Source organism: Orcinus orca, chromosome 13, assembly GCF_937001465.1.
Source record: "Orcinus orca chromosome 13, mOrcOrc1.1, whole genome shotgun sequence".
NCBI lineage: Eukaryota > Metazoa > Chordata > Mammalia > Artiodactyla > Delphinidae > Orcinus > Orcinus orca.
This window is the reverse complement of record NC_064571.1, coordinates 73,471,586-73,492,524: the sequence shown is the minus strand read 5'-3', so window position 1 is coordinate 73,492,524 and position 20,939 is coordinate 73,471,586. Positions and strand designations below refer to the sequence as shown.

At 34.8% G+C, this 20,939-nt stretch overlaps 1 protein-coding gene across 3 annotated transcripts in view; it reads right to left on the bottom strand.

Annotated features, from left to right (window-relative positions):
* The window catches only part of ATAD2B (ATPase family AAA domain containing 2B), a 169,841-nt gene that overhangs the window by 39,412 nt on the left and 109,490 nt on the right, over positions 1 to 20,939 (bottom strand). For 2 of the 3 annotated variants that reach the window (XM_049696353.1, XM_004268079.3), the window contains exons 19-22: positions 18,272 to 18,457; positions 6,033 to 6,168; positions 3,800 to 3,996; positions 113 to 272 (exon numbers count right to left, since the gene is read on the bottom strand). In XM_049696353.1, coding sequence (XP_049552310.1) covers positions 113 to 272; positions 3,800 to 3,996; positions 6,033 to 6,168; positions 18,272 to 18,457 — 679 coding nt within the window. The remainder of the gene's footprint in view (positions 1 to 112; positions 273 to 3,799; positions 3,997 to 6,032; positions 6,169 to 18,271; positions 18,458 to 20,939) is intronic. The other variant, XM_004268080.3, reaches the window with a different exon arrangement.

The window sequence follows — 20,939 nt, the reverse complement described above, 5'->3', positions numbered from 1 at the left end:
TAATATGTCATTAAGATTAATTTATCTATCTGAAATATAGGCAAGCTTTATTTAAATTTTAAACTATCTTCTCATTGATCACCCAAGTCAACCTTGCCCAGTGCATCCTTACCTCCTGGGTCCTTATCTGGATTGTACTCTAAAGCATTGCTACAGATGAGGTCAATATCTTTCAGGAAATCCTTAGCAGTCAGGTAATTATGCTTATCAATTTTAGTGATTACTGTTGATAAATCCATTGGTTCCTTGATTACTTCAAGATAATCTGAAACCTAAAACAGGATATTTTAATGAAAATTACTTCTGATATTTCATATAATCTACTCATAAAAACATAAAACAAAACCATACAGTTATTTTAAAATTAAATCTAGATATCTAGGAAATAATTACAGATAAGGATAAAATTATAGAGCAATTTATGCCACTAAAGATACTATGTCATACTTTCCATGAAAAGCTTCAGTTTCAAGTCACATCTAAATCAACTCTGAAAAGTTTCTCATCTTGAAATATGAAACAAACTGTGTCAGCTTTTTTTTTTTAAATCCTTTGGATACACCTGAGAAGAAAATGTATTGGTAAAAATACCCAATAAGCATCAATAAATGTTACCTCAAGAAAAGAATTTTTTAAGGAAAATAAAAAGAAACACAGATTTTTTTTCTTATTATTAGAGATGTTCTCGGGTAAATCTCTTTAAAATCTCTAAACAAAAAAATTATCTGTCTTTTTCAGTTTTCCAGGATGAATCGTTTCATGGAAAGAGTTTTCTGCTCCTTTGGATTCATTACAAACATTCTGAGTCAACTGTATAACAAAAGTAAGTATTGCTTTCATGACTAGAAAAAATTTACTGGCTTTGTCCCTAAATATAAACAAATCTACAAGCAAAAAATACATTTTGCTCAGTGTGATTTTCTGGGAGATAACCCAAAATAGAGATATTGGTCATGACTGCCCAATAAATTGTATGTTTTGTATCATTTGACCAATAAGAAAGCTCTTCAACCTATATATCCACAGGTATACCTTGTTTTATTTGCACTTGCCTTTACTGCGCTTTGCAGATATTGCACTTTTTTAGAAATTGAAGGTTTGTGGCAACCCTGTGTTGTCAGATCATGGTTAGCAATTTTTAGCAATAAAGTATTTTTAAATTAAGGTATGCACATTTTTTGTAGACGTAATACCATTGCATACTTAAAGAAGACTACAGTATAGTGTACACATAACTTTTATATACACTGGGAAACCAAAGAATTCGTGTGACTCACTTTATTGCAATATTCACTTTACTGTAGTTGTCTAGAACTGAACCCACAATATCTCCAAGGTGTGTATGACTGTATTGTCTTCCTTAATGCAAATCTCAAATCAAGTAATTAGGTCTGACATAAACACAGTCTTAGAAATGTCTAATTAGTCTGGGACCAAATTCTGGGAATAGGGTAATTTCTGTTCTATGAAACTAAAGGCTAGTTTTCTCCATTGCAGATGGCACTGATGCTTTTGGGGGATTTTTTTTTTTTTTTTGGCCTCGGCATGTGGGATCTTGCCCAGCCAGGGATCAAACTCATGCCCCCTGCATTGGGAGCATGGAGCCTTAACCACTGGACCACCAGTGCAGTCCACTGATGCCTTTTTAAAAATTTACATACTGAATATATATTCATATGAATAAATACACATATATGCATATACAAAAACATACGCATATATATATACATACATATTATTTATATGTTTTTAAATTTTTAGGTAGATGTGTGTGCATGTTTTAATTTATTTTTCATTCTCTAGGAGCTAAAAAGCCAGCCAATCTCCTTATAGGGGAGACAGTGGAGCTATACTCAACAAGTAACAGTTCAGAAGGTATTAGTTGGATCCTTGGCTCTGACAATTGACATGTATTGTGTACACGTGGAAAACATTTTATAAACTTTTGCACTATAAAAATTTATATTACTAAAGACCATAAAATTTTAGCACCTACGCTTATTTAAATTCAACACTTATTTTCTAAACTTTTGTTTCCTCTGCAATTTGCTTTGGAATTTGATAAAGTTTTTAGACATTTCAAATTCATTATTTTAATAAAAGTTTTTGTGTTTTAGGTTATCAAAATGTTATCTTAGTTTCCCCTCTCTATCTGTCCCAGAGACCCCTAAGTTTTCAGCCTTAAAAGTAAACAAAGAAGCAGTAGCAAAATGAACCTGAAAAAGAAAAGAAAAAAAGGAAAAAGAGAAAACATCACCCTAAAATTAAAGTTTTAACTGACCAACATCTTCTATCCTCTCCCACTGCCTTACCATCATTTATAAAACTTTCAGTCTATCACAGATGGCATTTGAAATCTGACAATCTCTTCTGGTTAAACAGAAAAGGTTTTCCTGGACAAAGGTAAAACTGGTTCACTCCCAGCATAGGAGGCTGACTTGGGGGCAAGTCCTTATCAATTAAGTGTCAGAGTTCCCATACCCAATTTGAAATAAAAATAAACATTTATAACAATCTTTAAAGTGGGCTGATAGTTTTAAGACTTTCTGAAAATACCACGAGGGAAAAAATATGCTTCACGAATATAAAATATGTATTAATTGCAAGAGCAAATAGGCAAGTCCTGTTATTCCAGTAGAAAAAGATTGACAGCTGTGATATAAAGAATGTGGACTTCGAATTTTAAGAAACATTGAGTGCTGGCTGCGTCACTTGCCAATAAGCCTGTTTCTTCAACTGCAACATAATAATGACCTTGTGGGGCTGCTGAAAGGATCAAATGGCTAAAACTGTGTATTGTGGATAAACATACAAATAAAATTAAACACAGTCCCTTTATTCCCAAAAAGGGGAGGTGGGGGGAATAGATATTTTCAGGTTTTCCAAGGGGAAAAAACATAATGCTAGCTCACAGGCATAGATGAGGTAATGATTCCAAAGGAATCTGCTCTGATCCAAGAGTACAGATTTCACAACGAGGACACAACATTAAACTCTGCATTACTTCATAATTCAAATGTAAAAAAAGATGAAGAAAAAAATTAAAACTAAAAACACCAAAGCTGTTCAAACATGGAGTCTGAACTATAAGAAGAATGCCAGTAAAGACTGCATTATGTGCATCCACACACTATATTATCCCAGGATAAAACAAAACAAAATAAAATTTATTCTACAGTATTATAGTAGATTCCAAATGGAAAATTTCTTTTCTCATCATCACAAACCATGCTCCCACAAGGACACAAAACAATACACATAGAAAGTGAGAAATTTTCCACTCAGAGCAGAGAAAATTCTTGGAGAGAAAAATAACAGGCTGTGCTTATAACCTCATACAGCATCTTAGTCACAGACATTTCCAAAATATGAAAGACAAATTTCAGGTTTCTTAGCTACCTCCTTCAGTAAGGTATACACAATTTGGGAAATGCCAATTTTAATTGGTATTGATTGGTTAATACCAATATTCTTTTGGAGAGCAGGATTTATCCTGGAATAAAAATAGTCTAGTATGGACATTTCACTAAAGTAACTTTTAATCCTCTTCTTAAATGAAGAGTAGGAGATCACAAAGATCAATACTAATCAAGAGGACATATACAAATTGTCATTAATTTCATCCAAAAGTCACCAGATGTTTGCTGATGACATTGGTAGTTATCACATGGATTAAAATTTTACAGGCTAGGGGTAATATTCATCCATGCCTTTGCTTTTTTCCTTCCAAAAAAAGATGTCAACATTTTTTTCTTTTAGCCAGTTCAACTTCACTGTTTGCACACTACTGAAACAAGACCTCTTCAATATCCACCGGTTTGCTGAAGATGTTAAAGCGTTTATCTGTGGCCAGCCTCTTGGTTACATCCCTGAGAAACAACCGCAACTCTCTTAAAGTATTTTCCTCCTGGTCCTCCATCCGAATTTTTTCTGATTCTGATAATTGACGAGGTGGAGACGGTAGTGCAAGTGGAAGAACTTCCATAGCACAAAGACCTAAAGAAAGTAGAAGAAAATGTTAAGATTCCAACATGGCAGGGTCAGGACCTCAATTACTTTTCTGACACTCCCTCAAAATGTTTTTTTAAGAAAAGGAGAATTCCAAATACATGTGAACCATGTGAATTCAGCAGGTAAAAATTTGAATGGAAACCAGAAGTACATTAGGCAATAGCTTTACTTTTATAAAATAACTTACAACAGGACGTCTTTAAAGCACAAATGATATGATTTTAAATAATCTGATTCTGAGATATGATTTACATACAACTTTAAGAAAAAGATTTCAAATCAACATAAATATCTTCAGGTGAAGTACTTGTATACTGATTTGCTGAAGTCAACCTTGTCTAAAGACTGTTTCTCAAAATGAGGTTGTCTTATATGCATGAAATTTAAACGGACAAAGAATAATTCTTTGATCCTTCCCGTTCCCAAAGACTTCTAATTTTAGACAAGTCTCCTACCCTCATATTCTTACTACAACACAGTTGGGATAGTAAATGGCACCTGCAGGGAGTGAAAAAAAAAAAGTAGTAACTAAAAAAAAATCCCAAAGACATGAAGAAGATGGAAAACCCAGGCTTAAGTGTGATATATGAAATCTATGGTATTCACTATCTACTGTAAAACAAACAAAACATCTTCTTAGAAGGTAAAGTATTAACTTGCCTAACCATAATGCTCTCTAATTCCTTAAAAGATTTTCCTGGTATCACACTGAAGCTCAGGATTAAAATCCTAAGTATTCTCGCCAATTTCTAAATAGCCCCTAAGATGAAAAATGAAAGTCAACAGGAGCAACTCAAAAAGAAAAAGAATTATGTTCAGACTTAACATAGAAAATTCAGATCTACGGGACTAAAATATGACTAGGAACATGCAAGATACTTTATTAAAATGAATCATTTTAATAATGAAATATTTTAAACGCTGTTATTTAGATTACCAGAAGGCAACAACCAATAATCAGAAGGTATAACTTCCATGTTGAATATTCCAAAGTTTCTGTGGGGAAAATCCCACAGCTATAGTCATTTGATAGATGTTCATCTTAAAAGCACTGAGAAAATGTGAAAAGGAGCCACTAAAGGACAATAAAATTATTAAAGTATTGGATAATATTGCCACTGAAAAACAAAGTACTGGATAATATAACCACTGGAAAACACAGAAGTATGAAAAAGCAAGGAGTTGGCAGGGATGGGAAATGTATTTAATATCCTATAAGAACGGCTACGAGAAACATAAAAAGCAGAACAAAAAGAAAGAGGCTTCAATTTTTTTTTAACAAACAGGACTGCTATTTTCTAGAAGAGGATGAAAGATTAAGCAAGGGGATCTTATCTTTTTGCACCTTTAGTATTAGGAAAAGAAACTCTCTTTCGAATGACTTAGCATGCAGTCCTTACTTAAGTCAGGGGACTGAAAATCTAATTTTGAGGCCCCTCTTAATGCTATTAGGCCCAAATCCAAGAAAACTCTAATGCTTAAAGAAAGCCATGATTTCCATGTGCCTAGCAGAATACATCTAACATAATAGGTGCTCAATAAATATTTGAAAAATCAATCAATAAATAAGATAAACCAGAAAAGGCAAATGTTCCCACCAGTTCTTGGCCCAACAAAACTACCCTGGCCCAGAAAGCAATAAGCACAACACCTGTTGTTCAAAACCTGATAGTTCAAGTCCTTAGTACTTAAAGTGACTAAAGCACAGCAGAACCAAAGACTTTCTATGACTTTTTGAGCCTCAGAATGTGAAATCTACCAGAGCATCTGGACTGAAGTGATAAGGAGACTACATAAACAGTCACTCATTAGTAAAGTTTTAACAATGAGGCTGTACTTCCCAATCTCCTCAAGTCAGGTAAACACAATGGCCACTTCCACATGTGTTCATCTAAAGTTAAACAAAACCTGAAAAACTGTCTTCATTTCCACAAAGAAATGGGTTTTTTAAAGATGACTCCAAGATAGGATATCTCTTAACTCCAACCCACCCATTTTCCTAAAGGCTTTAGGAACTTTACCAGTGTGTTTCCTTCGTGGTGGAGCCATTGAGGCCTGATTGAGAATCAGTTCTTGGAAAAACTTTCTTCTGTCCTCTTCAATAGGCCTTTGAATATACAAGACCTCTTCGTACTGTATTCTAAAGATACATTTAACCTACACACATACACACACACACAAAGACATTAAATATTTAGAGAATTAAAAGCTTACATATTATACCAAATTATAATTTCTTCAACTTCGGTACCATTTTAAATGTTCATTGAACATTCATGCGCGGTTAAGGTTAATCTAGTCTTAGCCTATGCTGTTGAGAGGTTCAACCTCATGGAATAAACAAGAATGAAAGAATGATCCAGTTGCTCAAGTCATTAATAAATTATACTATAATATGAAAAAGGATAGTTGATTGTAATAGTCAGATGGCAACAATCTCAAAGAGCTGTTGCATAAGAGCTGAAAAGTAATTATCTACAACCTATTTACAATAGAGAGCTGTGAGGATGCTAACAACATTGCCTTATTTTAAGCGGTTTCTGTGTGCTTCCTATCCACTAACTTCCCTTCCTGGGCTCTTTCCCTACTAAGTCTATTCCACTGTATCCTCTGGAATCCTGATTTCATTGCAGAAAAACTATACCTCCGATCTCACCAAAGAATGCTCCACAATGACACCACCTTCCATGCAAAACTCCCAAGCAAAATTAAGCCAGTCACGCTCATAACCCTCAACTCCTTCCAGTTAGTGATTGCCACCTCTCCTTTGTTCACCTGCTCTATTAAGACTTTGACCCCAGATGTCCCCCTTGCAAGATATGCTGTTTAAATCCTCTTTACATCATCCACATTTGTCGATACACTTTATTTAATTCATATGTTTTCCTAGAAGGTCTGTTTCCTACTTCAAGATACTGAACTCCCTGAGAACAGAACTCATCTGTTTTCCTATACCTACCACCATGCCTGGTACCTAGCAATGCTTAATAAGCATATACTGAATGAATAAAGCTTGTCATTTTGTTACCCAGCCCACATCAAATTGGAAACTGCAAATAAAAAAAGTGTAAAGGTCACTAATATGGAAATAAGTACCAACCATGACAGTGTGGAAATACTGGATTAAAATTTAAAACATCAGATTCTAGCCCAAATATAAGTACATATTTCTGGTAAACTTTGGACAGTCCATTCAATTTGTTATGTCTAGCCACTCACTGAATTGCAGACTGTGAAATGAAGAATTACTTAAATATTATTTTAATCTTTGTAACAATGAGGTAGGTACATAGGGAGTCCCTCATTTTACAGATGAAAAAACCTAGGCTTGGAAAGGTTTAAGTAACTGGCTTGAGGTCACAAAGTGAATAAATAGAGAAGACTAGATTATATAAGCTCTAAAGGTCTTTTCTAACTCTAAAATCCTAAGACAGAGAAGAGACAATGAAAAGTAGCCATCAGAATTCAATATTTAGATGGGAAATTATTTACGTCAACCCAAAGCCAAATCCTTAAAGAGTTTACATAAAATTTCACCTTGTGACCTTCCGATATTTTCTTTGAAGACTACCTTTATGTAAAAACCCCTCCAATTCTTTGATCTATACTTTGCTGGCCTTCCCTTGAAAGTTCTGGCAAGCAAATTTACCACTGAACATCCATCACGTGTCAAATATCATGCCAAACACTGCAGTTAAAAACTTGAAGAAAACAGGCTTACTTCCTGCTGTCAAGTCTCTTCAGTCTCAATAAGAAAGCATTATGATACCATGTCAGAAGTGTTATAACAGAGGTAGTGAAACAGAGGAGACCCTGCAAGGGGCATGGGTGAAGAGGCATTAGATAAGATATAGCAGAAAATGCTAACATTAACTGGGTCTTGAAAAATAAACAGAACACAATACCCTAGAAGTACCAGGATTTTGTTTAAGGGTGGTAAAACATTTAATTTCAGTTTTAAATATTCCTCCTTCTGATCATTTTTCAACATTGTGTTGAACCTGGTAAATGTAAAAGCATACCAAGAGCAAGTCTACAATAATCCCCCGATATCAGCCTTCCTGATTATTACCAACAGCTTGTTTTTCTTTAAATTCACTCCTATCTTCTGACATTCCCAGCCTCAAACTTCATACTGCAACAAGACAAACCTGAACGAATCATGTTCTCTTTCACACTGGTTCACAACAGTCTTTATAGATGCTATTCACTCTTTCCTAAACTGTTTTTTTTTTAACTCTCCACTCAAGCCAGTGCTTTCTGGGTGATGCTTTCTCTGACTTTCCCAGATAAACTTAGACATACCTTCCACTATCTCTCATTAAACTTTTTTTAAGTTCAATAATTTTTAGTGAGTTAATTCAGCTGTGCAACCATCGCAGGTCAGTTTTAGAATATTTCCATTACCTCCAAAAAGTTCCCTTGTGCCCATTTGCAGTCCATCCACACTTACACTCCCAGCTGACAACCAATGATTTGGTTTCTGTGTCCAGAAATTTGTCTCTTCTAGAAATTGCGTTTCATAGACTTGGTAGTCTTTTGTGTCTAGTTTCTCTCACTTTTAGCATAATATATTGAGGCTCACCCACACTGGAGAATGTATCAGTAGTTCACTCCACTTATTCCTGAATAACATTTCACTCTATGTATATACACGACATTTTGTTTTGCCAATCACCAATTAATAAATACTTGGGTTATTTCCACCGTGATTAACAATACTAGAAGGAACACTGGCGTACAAGTTTTTGTGTGAACGTATGTTTGTATTTCTCTGGAGTAGTTACCTAGGAGTGGAAATGCTGAGTCGTATCATAAGTTTATGTCTAACACCTTAAGAACTGCCAACTTTTCCAAAGTGGCTATACCATTTTACAATTCCACCAGCAATACACAAGGATTCAAGTTTCCTACATTCTTGTCAACACTTGGTGTTGTCTGTCTTTGTGATTATAGCTATCCTAGTTGGGTGTACAGTGGTATCTCATTCCTGAATGACTAATGATATTGAGAATCTTTTCTCATTCTTATTACCCTAAGAATATATATACTCTTTGGTAAAATGCCTATTCAACTCTTTAGCCCATTTTTTAAATTGTAGTTTTCTTTTGAAATTTGTGGTAAAACGGTCATAAAAAAATTTGCCATTTTAATATTTTTAAATTGTACAGCCTGTTGCATTAAGTGTATTCACATGGTTGTGCAGTCATCACTACCTATCTACCTTCAAACCTTTTCCATCCTCCCCAACTGAAACTCTACCCATTAAACATTAACTCCCTACACTCTCCCTTTCCCCAGGTCCTGTCAACCACCATTCTACTTTCTATCTCTACGAATCTGACTACTCTAGGAACCCTGTATAAGAGGAATCATACAATATTTGTCCTTTTGTGACTGGCTTATTTCACTTAGTATAATGTCCTAAGGTTTACCCATGCTGTAGTTACTCTTGTTGTAGAATGTGTCAAAATTTCCTTCTTTTTAAAAGCTAAATAGTGTTACACTGTATGTATATGCCACATTGTGTTTATCCACTCATCTGCTGATTTCTAGCTTTTGGCTACTGTGAGTAATGCTGCTAAGAACATGGGTATACAAACATCTGTTTGAATCCCTGCTTTCACTTCTTTTGGGTATATACCCAGAAATACAATTGCTGGATCATATCGTAATTTTAATTCTTTAAGAAATCACCACACCGAACCATTTATTTTCAACAGAGGCTGCACAATTTTATATTTCCATCAGCAATGCAGAAGGGATCCAATTCCCTCACATCCTAACCAACACTTGTTATTTTCTGTTTTTATGTCAGTAGCCATCCTATTGGGTATAAAGTGATATCTCATTGTGGCTTTGATTTGTACTTCCATAATGATTAGTGATGTTCAGCATCTTTTCATGTGCTTTATTGCCATTTGAGTATCATCTTTGGAGAAAATCTATTTAAGTACTTTGCCCATTTTTGAACTAGCTGTTTGGGGTTTTCTCTGTTGCTGAGTTGTAGGAGTTCTTTATACGCGCCGGGTATCAACCCCTTATCAGATATATGATTTGCAAATATTTTCTCCCATTCAATGTATTGTCTTTTCAATCTATTAATAGTTTTACTTTTGATGAAGTCCAATTTATCTATTTTTTCTGTTAACCTGTACTTTTGGTGTCTCATCCAAGAAATCACTGCCAAATCCAATGTCATGGAGCTTTTCCCCTATGTTTTTTCCTAAGGGTTTTATAGTTTTAGGATTTTTGGTTTTTTTAAAAAAAAAATTACAACACTGTAATCTTTACTTTCATCAGTGTAGCTGAGGAGATATTTCATTTATTTATTTTTGGCTGTGCTGGGTCTTCATTGCTGTGCGTGGGTTTTCTCCAGTTGCAGCGAGCGAAGGCTACTCTTTGTTGTGGTGCGCAGGCTTCTCATTGCAGTGGCTTCTCTTGTTGCGGAGCACGGGCTCTAGGCACATGGGCTCCAGTAGCTGTGGCACACGGGCTCTGTAGTTGTGGCTTGTGGGCTTAGTTGTGCCGTGGCGTGTGGGATCTTCCCAGATCTGGGCTCAAACCTGTGTCCCCTGCATTGGCAGGCGGATTCTTGTTTTTTTTGTGGTACACGGGCCTCTCACTGTTGTGGCCTCTCCCGTTGCGGAGCACAGGCTTCGGACGTGCAGGATCAGCAGCCATGGCTCACGGGCCCAGCCACTGCCGGCATGTGGGATCTTCCCAGACCGGGGCACGAACCCGTGTCCCCTGCATCGGCAGGCGGACTCTCAACCACTGCGCCACCAGGGAAGCCCAGCAGGCAGATTCTTAACCACTGCGCCACCAGGGAAGTTCCTATAGTTTTAGGTCTTATGTTTAGTTCTTCAATCCACTTGGAGTTAATTTTTGCATACAGTATAAGAAAAAAGTCGAATTTCATTTCTTTTGTATGTGAACATCCAGTTTTCCAGCACCATTTGTTGAAAGGACCATCTTTTTCCCTGATGAATGGTATTCACACTTATCGAAAATCATTTGACTTAGTCTTATTATTATGCTGAAAGAGTTTTTAATACATTCTGGATATAAGTATTACCAGATATGTGATTTGATATATTTGAAATATTTTCTCCCAGTCCGTGATTTGTTGGGGTTTTTTTTCATTTTCTTGATGGTGTCTTTTAAAGAATAAAAGATTTTAATTGTGATAAAGTTCACCATATCAATTTTTTTCTTTTATGGATCATGCTTTTATATATTCTACTATTATAGCACTTCTCCTACTGTATTATTTTTTCCAGATCTCCCCTCCCTCTAAACTTTAAATTCTTGGAGAACAGTGGCTATCTGAATTTTCGCCTATTTTATTTCATTCAATGAAGATACTGTACTAGAAATATGTACGTGTATACATGCATCTATGTGTGAGTATTGTGTGTGTGTGTGTGTGTGTGTGTGTGTGTGTGTGTGTGTAGAAACTGTGTTAGGCAGTTAGACACTGTGAATGGAAGAGTGAAGAAAACAGACACTGTCTTAAATAAATTACATTACATTGCACAGAATAGGCAATACATTTTTGATGAATGAACAATGATCTTAACTTGATGAATACAAAACTCCATTCCCGGTCTTCCCTGGTGGCGCAGTGGTTAAGAGTCCGCCTGCCGATTCAGGGGACACAGGTTCGTGCCCCGGTCCGGGAAGATCCCACATGCCGCGGAGTGGCTAGGCCCGTGAGCCATGGCCACTGAGCCTGCGCGTCCGGAGCCTGTGCTCCGCAACGGGACAGGCCACAACAGTGAGAGGTCTGCGTACCGCAAAACAAAACAAAACAAACAAAAAAACCCCCCGCCATTTCCCTAACCACTCATCAGCCTAATCATCACAATATGCAAAAACTGTCTCTCTGTAGTTTTAGAGAGTACAGGGAATTATAAGTGCATAGCCTTTGGAATCAGACAAACCTGGGTTCAAATCCTTGCTCTGCCACTAGCTGTAAAACCCTAGGCAAGTTACTTTACCCCTGTTGGCCTCAGTTTCTTCATCTGTCAAATGGGAAAGTAATACTTTTCTCACGGAACAGTTTAAGAACATATGTTAGATAATATATATGATTAACCTACAGTGCCTGGCACATAGATGCATAAATAGCAGTAATTCTTTCATTAGCAAATATTTTTGTTTTACCTCATTTATTAAAATGTTAGAATTGTTAGCCCCCAGTTTTGAAGGTAGTGTCCATGTGACCTCTGTAATGGGCAAAATTAATGGTTTAAAACCTCGAAATCAAAAAACAAACCAAAAAATACCCCTCAAAATCTCAAAGAGAAAAGGTGTGGAAAATGAGGTCAGAAATGAATCTACAATAGTTTTCATAAATAAAGTTTGCTTTCCTTAAAACAAAACAGGTAAATAATCCATCAAGTAAAAATAAATATTAGTATTTAACATACCTTAAAATAGTAATAATTCATGTTCATTTACTATACCGTTTTTAATTTAAAGAAAAGAAAAACTTGGGAGGATCACCTTCCTCTTAAATTTTAAGAAATCATAAAATTGTTTTACAACCAAAAAGTTAATACTAAGATATTTCTCTTGTATACATTATCATTTATCTGAGTTTTCAATGTCCCTACTTGATGTTTCTACTTAAGTTACTGATTTTTACCTCCCAGGTCCCACCATAAACTGAGAGATACAAAATGACATGAAATACAGAGAAGACAAAATACTGTATGTAATCTTTACTTTCATCAGTGTAGCTGAGGAGATATTTCTTTAAAATTCACTTCTAATATATTGAATTATACCATTCTGAGCCTGCCCATACTTTAATGCCAAAGTACATACTGTGAATCTCTTCAGAAATTTAAGTGCAATTCCAAAGTCTGCTTTCCTTCCTGCAAATATTTCTACTTTTATCTGCTTCCTTGTTTAAAAGTCTCTTTACTATGCTCAACCTTTGATTCTTTTTTCTAATTCTCCTGAAGAGAAATAACTTGCAATTCTCATATACAGCAACTAAAATTCTCCTACTATTCTCAGAAAAGTTCTTCAGGGTCCACAGAAGTAAATTTACTTACACTAGAATTTTGCAAAAAAAGAAAGATGCAAGAGGCTAGGCTAGAGTTACTTAAAGCCTTTGTGATGATTCAACATTTTCTTCTTTCATGCAACAAACATTTACTAAGCAATTCCACTGTGTCAGGAAGTGAAGGGCAGTAAGATAGTCCCCTCCTCTCAAAGAGCTTGTGGTCTAGGTCAGAGAGTCTCAAATATTTTGGTCTCCACACTTTATTAAACTCTTAAAAATTATTCAAGAACCCAAAAGAGCTTCTGCTTATCTGGATTATATCTGTCAATATTTATGTACTAAAAATTAAAACTAAGAACCTTCCAAATTATGTATTCATTTAAAACCTATTACATGTTAACATTAAAAAATATATTCTTTTAATGAACTTAATCTACTAAACAGAAACAGAATCACAGACATAGAGAACAGACTTGTGATTACCAAGGGAAGAGAGTTGGATTGGGAGTTTGGGATTAGTAGATGCAAACTATTACATATAGAATGTATAGGGCTTCCCTGGTGGCACAGTGATTGAGAGTCCACCTGCCAATGCAGGGGACATGGGTTCGAGCCCTGGTCCGGGAAGATCCCACACGCTGCGGAGCAACTAAGCCCATGCACCACAACTGCTGAGCCTGCGCTCTAGAGCACGCGAGCCACAACTGCTGAGCCCGCATGCCACAACTACTGAAGCCCACACGCCAGGAGCCCGTGCTCTGCAACAGGAGAGGCCACTGCAATGAGAAGCCTGCGCACTGCGGCGAAGAGTGACCCCTGCTCGCCGCAACTAGAGAGGGCCCGTGTGCAGCAATGAAGACCCGATGCAGCCAAAAATAAATAAATAAAATAAATTTATTTTTTAAAAAAGAATGTATAAACAACAAGGTCCTACTGTATAGCACAGGGAACTATATTCAATATCCTGTGATAAAGCATAATGGAAAATAATATGAAAAAGAATGTATATATGTATAACTGAATCACTTTGCTGTACAGCAGAAATTAACACAATACTGTAAATCAACTATACTTCAATAAAATAAATGTAAAACATATATTCTTTTGAAAGACATATTTTTCCAAAATATAAAACATTATATATATTAAAAAAATTTAGTGAGAAAAGTGGCACTGTTTTACATTTCTTCAAATCTCTCTTATGTCTGGCTTAATAAAAGACAACTGGGGCTTCCCTGGTGGCGCAGTGGTTAAGAATCGCCTGCCAGTGCAGGGGACACAGGTTCAAGCCCTGATCGGGGAAGATCCCACATGCGGAGGAGCAACTAAGCCCGGGAGCCACAACTTCTGAAGCTCGCGCGCCTAGAGCCCGTGCTCCTAAGCAAGAGAAGCCACTGCAACGAGAAGCCCACGCAACCGCAATGTAAAGTAGTCCCCCCAGCACCCCCTCCCTCCAAGGGGCAAAGAAACAAAGACCCAATGCAGCCAAAAATAAATAATAAATTTATAAAAAGAAAAAAAAGACAACTGGATTCTCATTGTCTGCCTCTGCATTCAATCTGTTACAGTAATGTTGCTCTGATTGGTATACATGAAAAAAACCCATATTCAAGAAGATACATAGTTGCAAAATACAAAAAAGACGAATGTGACAAACCTCTGAAAGTCTTGTGGGGCCCACAAGGGTCCTTGGATCACACTTTGATAACAGCTGGTCTAGAACAATGATTTCCAATGTTTTGTTTTGTTTTTTGATGAAACACCTCATCAGTAAAAAAATTTGAAAATACTACCTCCAGACTTGACACTTGTGCATATCAAACTCAATAAATGATACTTAAAAAAAAAAAAAAAAAAAGAACTTCCCTGGTAGCGCAGTGGTTAAGAATCTGCCTGCCAATGCAGGGGACACGGGTTTGAGCCCTGCTCCAGGAAGATTCCACATGCCGCAGAGCAACTAAGCCTGTGCATCACAACTATTGAAGCCCACGCCCCTACAGCCCATGCTCCGCAACAAGAGAAGCCACCGCAATGAGAAGACCGTGCACCGCAAAGAAGAGTAGCCCCCGTTCTCTGCAACTAGAAAAAAGCTAGCACGCAGCAATGAAGACCCAATGCAGCCAAAAATAAATTAATGAATTAATTAAAAAAAATACTCCCTCCAGTATATATACATACTTACTTAAATGTACTATTCTACTAATATTACTATTTCTATTATGAAACATACACACACGTTTTTAAGATAATATGAAAAATAAAAATGAATAGAAGTTCTAATGTTTTTCTCAATATCCCAATGCATTGCCTTACTTTGGGATTAAAAAGGGAGAGCTATACAAAGACACAATTACAAGAGAATTTTAAAAGGGCTCCAAAAGATGAGGTTGTCACTCTGTCCCACAAAAAGAAAACATTTTTGTATCCCTAATATTAGTCCCATGATGATTAATTTTTTTTGTTTGGTGTTGTTTTTAAAAATTGAGTAGAGAACCTTTTCATCTCTGAATGAGTTTATTTTCTGATGAGAACAGCAGCACTTATTACAAAAGATTTAGAAAACAGGTAACAAAAATAACTATAATCTTAAGACCCAGAGATAATTACTATTAACATTTCTATTAATAGTTACATATAGTTTTTTATATATGACTATATACCTAATATATAATTATTTCTATATAAACCCAGATAATGCCATATATATTGATTTAATATCTGCAATTTTTAGCAATACATTCAAACATCTTTTCATGACATTAAATGTCTTCTACATCAATATTTTTAATGGTCTCATTGTATTTCATGGAAGGAATCCACTATAATCAATCCTCTACTCTAGGACATTTAGTTTCCAATTGATGAAGAAAGGCTATGATAAATACTCTTGTACTTTTTGTGTTGCCTGTGCTGTATCTTTGTGTTTGTCCATGAAGAAAGGCTATGATACTTTCTGTGTTGTCTGTGTTGTATCTTTTTTATCTATGAAAAACTACTTACCTATAAATGGTATTGCTGACCTAAAATGAATAGACATATTTAAATCTATTACGATGAACTGTCCTGGAGAGAGTTTATCCAACTTTTTTTTTTGGCCTATTTCATAGGTTAAAATCTGTATCTTACTGTTATTTTAACTTACCATTGTATTTTCTTAAATACACTATAGTAACTGGATATTTCTCTCTTTCTTTTAGAATCACTTAGTTTTTGATACCCACTGTCTACTTCATGTCTTCTTCCATAGATCTGGCACCTTGCTAACCTAGTTACTCAGTCTGCAACTCTCCATGCTTTTCATTCACTTACCAAATATTTATCAGTAGGTGCTAAGTATTATTCACTACGATTTCAGTCTGTGACCTAAACAAAGCAATATACTAATGGCAAAGCTGAAATTAAAATGAAAGCCTTGGGGGCAGAGGAGGCTTTCCTAAGGACAATTAGTATAAAATGTTAGGTAATCAGTAGTCTAAGAAAAACCCCATAATCTTCACCCACAAATGTGAATATCCATGATAGCTTTAGTAGCTATTTGCTATAAGAAGGGCAAAGACTACAGAAGACAAAGGGGGGGGGGGCTGAAATTTCAGGATTCAATGCTTGTAAATTTTTAATATTTTAGCTATTAATTAAGGTTATTGGTAAACAAATAATGAAAAAAGCCTACTCACCAGTAGGCTTTTTGAATCCACTAAAAATTATAACAATATAGCAACATTGAAAATATATAGATGCAATGTTAGTTTTTTAAAAAACTAAACAATAAAATCACATATGCAAATAGACAACAAGAATAGGCAAAATTAAAATTGCTGTGTATCAAGACAGGTTCAGTAAGACTTTTATTTACAAATTTTTCAAACAATATAAGGAAACTTCAGGTAAGTATATATTCCTAACTAGAGCCCTTAATTATCCCAATTTTCTTTATTTTTTATAAAATTATAATAAAACTAGTTGACAGTGAGGATCTAATTTTTAAAAGTGGCTCCTAGGTTATGTCCAGGTTCAGTCCACTCTCCTAAATCAATTTCGAGTGCATTCTTACTTTATAATACTAATATAATACCAAACATATTATAGCTCTGTAGCTTCCAAAATAAACTCACATATATAGTCTCACACCAACAAGCCTGTCTGTTATTATCCACGTTTTATAGGTGAGGAAACTGAAGCTACTCTAGGTTCAAATATTTACCCAAAATCAAAAGACAAGTAAGTCAATACCAAGGTTTTTCTGACTCTTACTACATACATCTTTCCACTAAACTTTATTGCTCCCTGTGATAAAAAATATTTTGATTAATGGTCTCCAAATAATATCAGATTCTGAATAGCAAAAAATGAACTAGTCTACATTTAATATAATTTTCTTAACGAGAGTAGTAAGTTGTACAAATCCAGTTTAGCAATAAGATAATAAGAGCTAAAACAACAAAAGAACTTGGTAAAAAAAAAAATCTGAATCATAAAATTCTACGTAATCAAGATTTATATTATAGCATTTGAAACATGTAAATTTTTTATAAGAACTGTGTTGCCTGGGCAAAATATTTCTAAGCATTTTGAAAGGAGATTATTTCAAAACCTAGTAAGCTCAGAATGTTAAAATAATTTCTTAAAAATCAATTTCATTCACATGAGTTGATCTACTAATTTTTTCATTCACATGAGTGATCTACTAATTTTTTTCTGAAACTGTGATTTTTATCTTTACTATTGAGTTGGATTTGAATTCAAACGCTAAATATCAGATTTGAAAAATATGCACAGTCATAATAATCTTCAGCTTAACGTGATGAAAGGTCAAATCTCACCAAATAATCAAATCTCACCAAATAATCAAATCTCACCAAATAAAGGTCAGTGAAAGAGCTGAAAGGTCAAATCTCACCAAATAATCTAACAGATGATAAGAATGAGAAGGATAATTATAATGGCATTGATGATGATACAGCTAAGATCTTCTTAGTAGGTACTATATATGTCGAGGTCTGGTCTAAGCATGAATTATCTCAAAATTCACAACAACACTGAGAAATATATCAAAATACATACCAAAAAAAAGAAACTGAAACTTAAAATGTTAACTAACTTAAGTCACATGGCTAATAAATGGTACAACCAAGGCATGAACCTTGACAGTACTGATTTTATAGTAACTAAAATGTGCCAAATTTACGTCAACTATTTTAAAACCATATAATAAGAAAAGATAAATATTTAATGAGTTCTTACCTCTTCAGGCAGTTCACTGTACATGGTTTCAGAGGTAGACAATAAAAATATGGGTGAAAATGACGGTATATCTTGTAGCAAAGTCAGAAAAGTTGCTCTCACAGTTTCACTGACAGCTTCCCACCAATCACCAATGTGAGGCATGTAAACAATACTAGGTACTGTTCTTCGAGCTTCACGAAAAATCTAATTAAGGAAAGAACTGGCATCAAAAATTCAAATAGATATTATTCTAAAGTCTACACAGTAATCCCCAAATACATTAAATGTGTCAGGCCTGTTACTATAATTACTTTCAGCCCCAGTATTTAAGCTGTTCAAGATATGCAAAAGCCATACATACAGCTTCTATCTACCCTTACCCCACCTAAGAAAAGGAGTATTTTTTCGTTACTTTATTATTCCTATTCAGTATATACTAATAGTATAAAGGCATCAAATTGTTCCACTTATCTATCATATAAATAAAGCAAAATACCACTATAAAATATGCTGCAAATAAAGAGATAAGCATGTACCTATATGTCACCCACTTAAGAGTGATTATCAGGAAGCACAAAGAAGAAAAAGAGACATAGCTTACATGTTCGTGCACATTGGCTAAAATCACTCAACATATGAATTAAATAAATATTTTAACCAAGATGTACCACCCTAGAGCTTAAAATTTATGAACTACCTGCTGAATCACTTGTTTACCTCCCATTATCTTAATTCAATCTTCTATAAAATAGTCACAAAATACCCTTAATGTCTAAAGAACAATAAATACATTAGCTAAAAGCTATGAGATACTCCCACTTCAGAAAATAGAAAATAAAGTTCCCTCAGGTGTTAAAAAGAGTCTTAACCATAGCTTCAGTCACAATCTGCCAACACATGCCAATAAAGACCAGGTTGGCTATTAATAAGTTGTCAAACAGAACTACTGACCTTTACAGAAGAGTCAACAACAGCTCAACAGCCCATCAACAAATTCTCACAGATTATTATGACATCTCTTAAATACTTTTAACGAGCGTAAGAATAAGTTAAAAATGACTATCTTTCTTCAATTTAATTTGAGAACTCTACTTCTAAAATTCTCTATTTTCTCTTAAACACATTTCAATTAACCTATATAATGTACAAGATACAGAAATAAGAATCAAATAATTTAAATGATTAGGATTATCAGAAACATTCCTAAAATTCAAAAGGATTGTTTTGCTTTAAAGAGTAAGCCTACCACTTGCATGAATTTTTTAAATACTATATTTTATATAGCTTTAAATCTCCTGTGTAAAATAAAATGTACTGCCAATTTAATAATAAGCCAGATGAAAGATACTCAAATAAAATTTTCCCCCAAATCGGAAATGTAGATGTTATGATCACTCACATCAAAAGTAACATTTGCTCCTTCCCTTCCTTTAATATTTGCATATCCACCAATCCAGAACAGTTGTACAGTACAACTCCTTCAGGACTCTCAAATTTTGACCTTTTCTGCAAACACGCACCCTCTTATCCTGGATCTTGAAAATCCAAGGATTACTGTTTTCCAAAGTTCATGTAGAAGATTCATAAGAGAAAAACAAGCATAAATATTGGCAAAAGGAAGGAACCACACAGGAGCACAAAGGCAAGAGAGGCATTTGATTCCAAAAAAAAAAAAAAATGTTTTTATTACATGCCACCCAAATCAGGCATGGTATGTGGAAGACACTGACCAACACCTGTTGCTGATAAAACTAGGGAAAGTCAGCAGGGAGAGAAAGGTGATTATACGAAAAAGAGTAACAAACTACACAGCTTACTGAGAAACCTCACAAAACTACCTACCCTAATTCAGCCATGCAAGTTACCACATGCCCAGGGAGAGATGAGACAACATGCCTTTTTTAAAAAATGAAATACTGCCTTGCAGTCTAGTATTTGTAGGTTAGGTTTTCTATATGTGTTGAGAACATCTAGCTGCTAGCAAATATCACAGTATGGGCAAAGCAACAGAAGGTTAAGTGATAATAAATAAAAAACTTTACAGAGCCAGAAGTTAAACAATGCAATACTGTAGGTGTTTTAAACTTATCTGCAAGGCTGAACTAGATACATAAGGGTTTTTTTTCTATTTCTTTCCTTTTCTCATCCAAACCTCTCAAAATTAGCAAACTGAACATGATAATGATACTCTAGTAACCTTTTTATTTCCAAAGACTTTAGGAAAGTATCTTTATAAGTAAACCTTTTGAAATTATATTTGAAAACCTAGAGGGGGAAAAAAAATCAGGAAAAAAGTCTGAGACAAATATAGAAAAATAAAAAGGCTCTGCCTTTCTGGTCCATGAATATATAATTACATGGACTGAGAATTAATCTAACTATATGCAATACCAATAGCCAGGGAATATTTTCAAAATTTTCTCTGAAGCCTTTTAAGGAAAAACATCCTTAATTTCCAGAAAAATTTAAAAATACTACTAAAACAAGTTTCCTTTTTTAATTCCTTACCCCATGTTATCTCAGAATATTAAAATAAACTTTCATATTTTCTTTAAATAGCCAAGCCGTCCTAATTCTCCTGTTTTTGAAATGAAATTTCAAAAAAGAATAGAGTCTGAGAATAGTATTTAAAAATTCAGAAAAAAGTTTAAACCTATTGTGATTTTTCTATAATGTAAAATCCGCT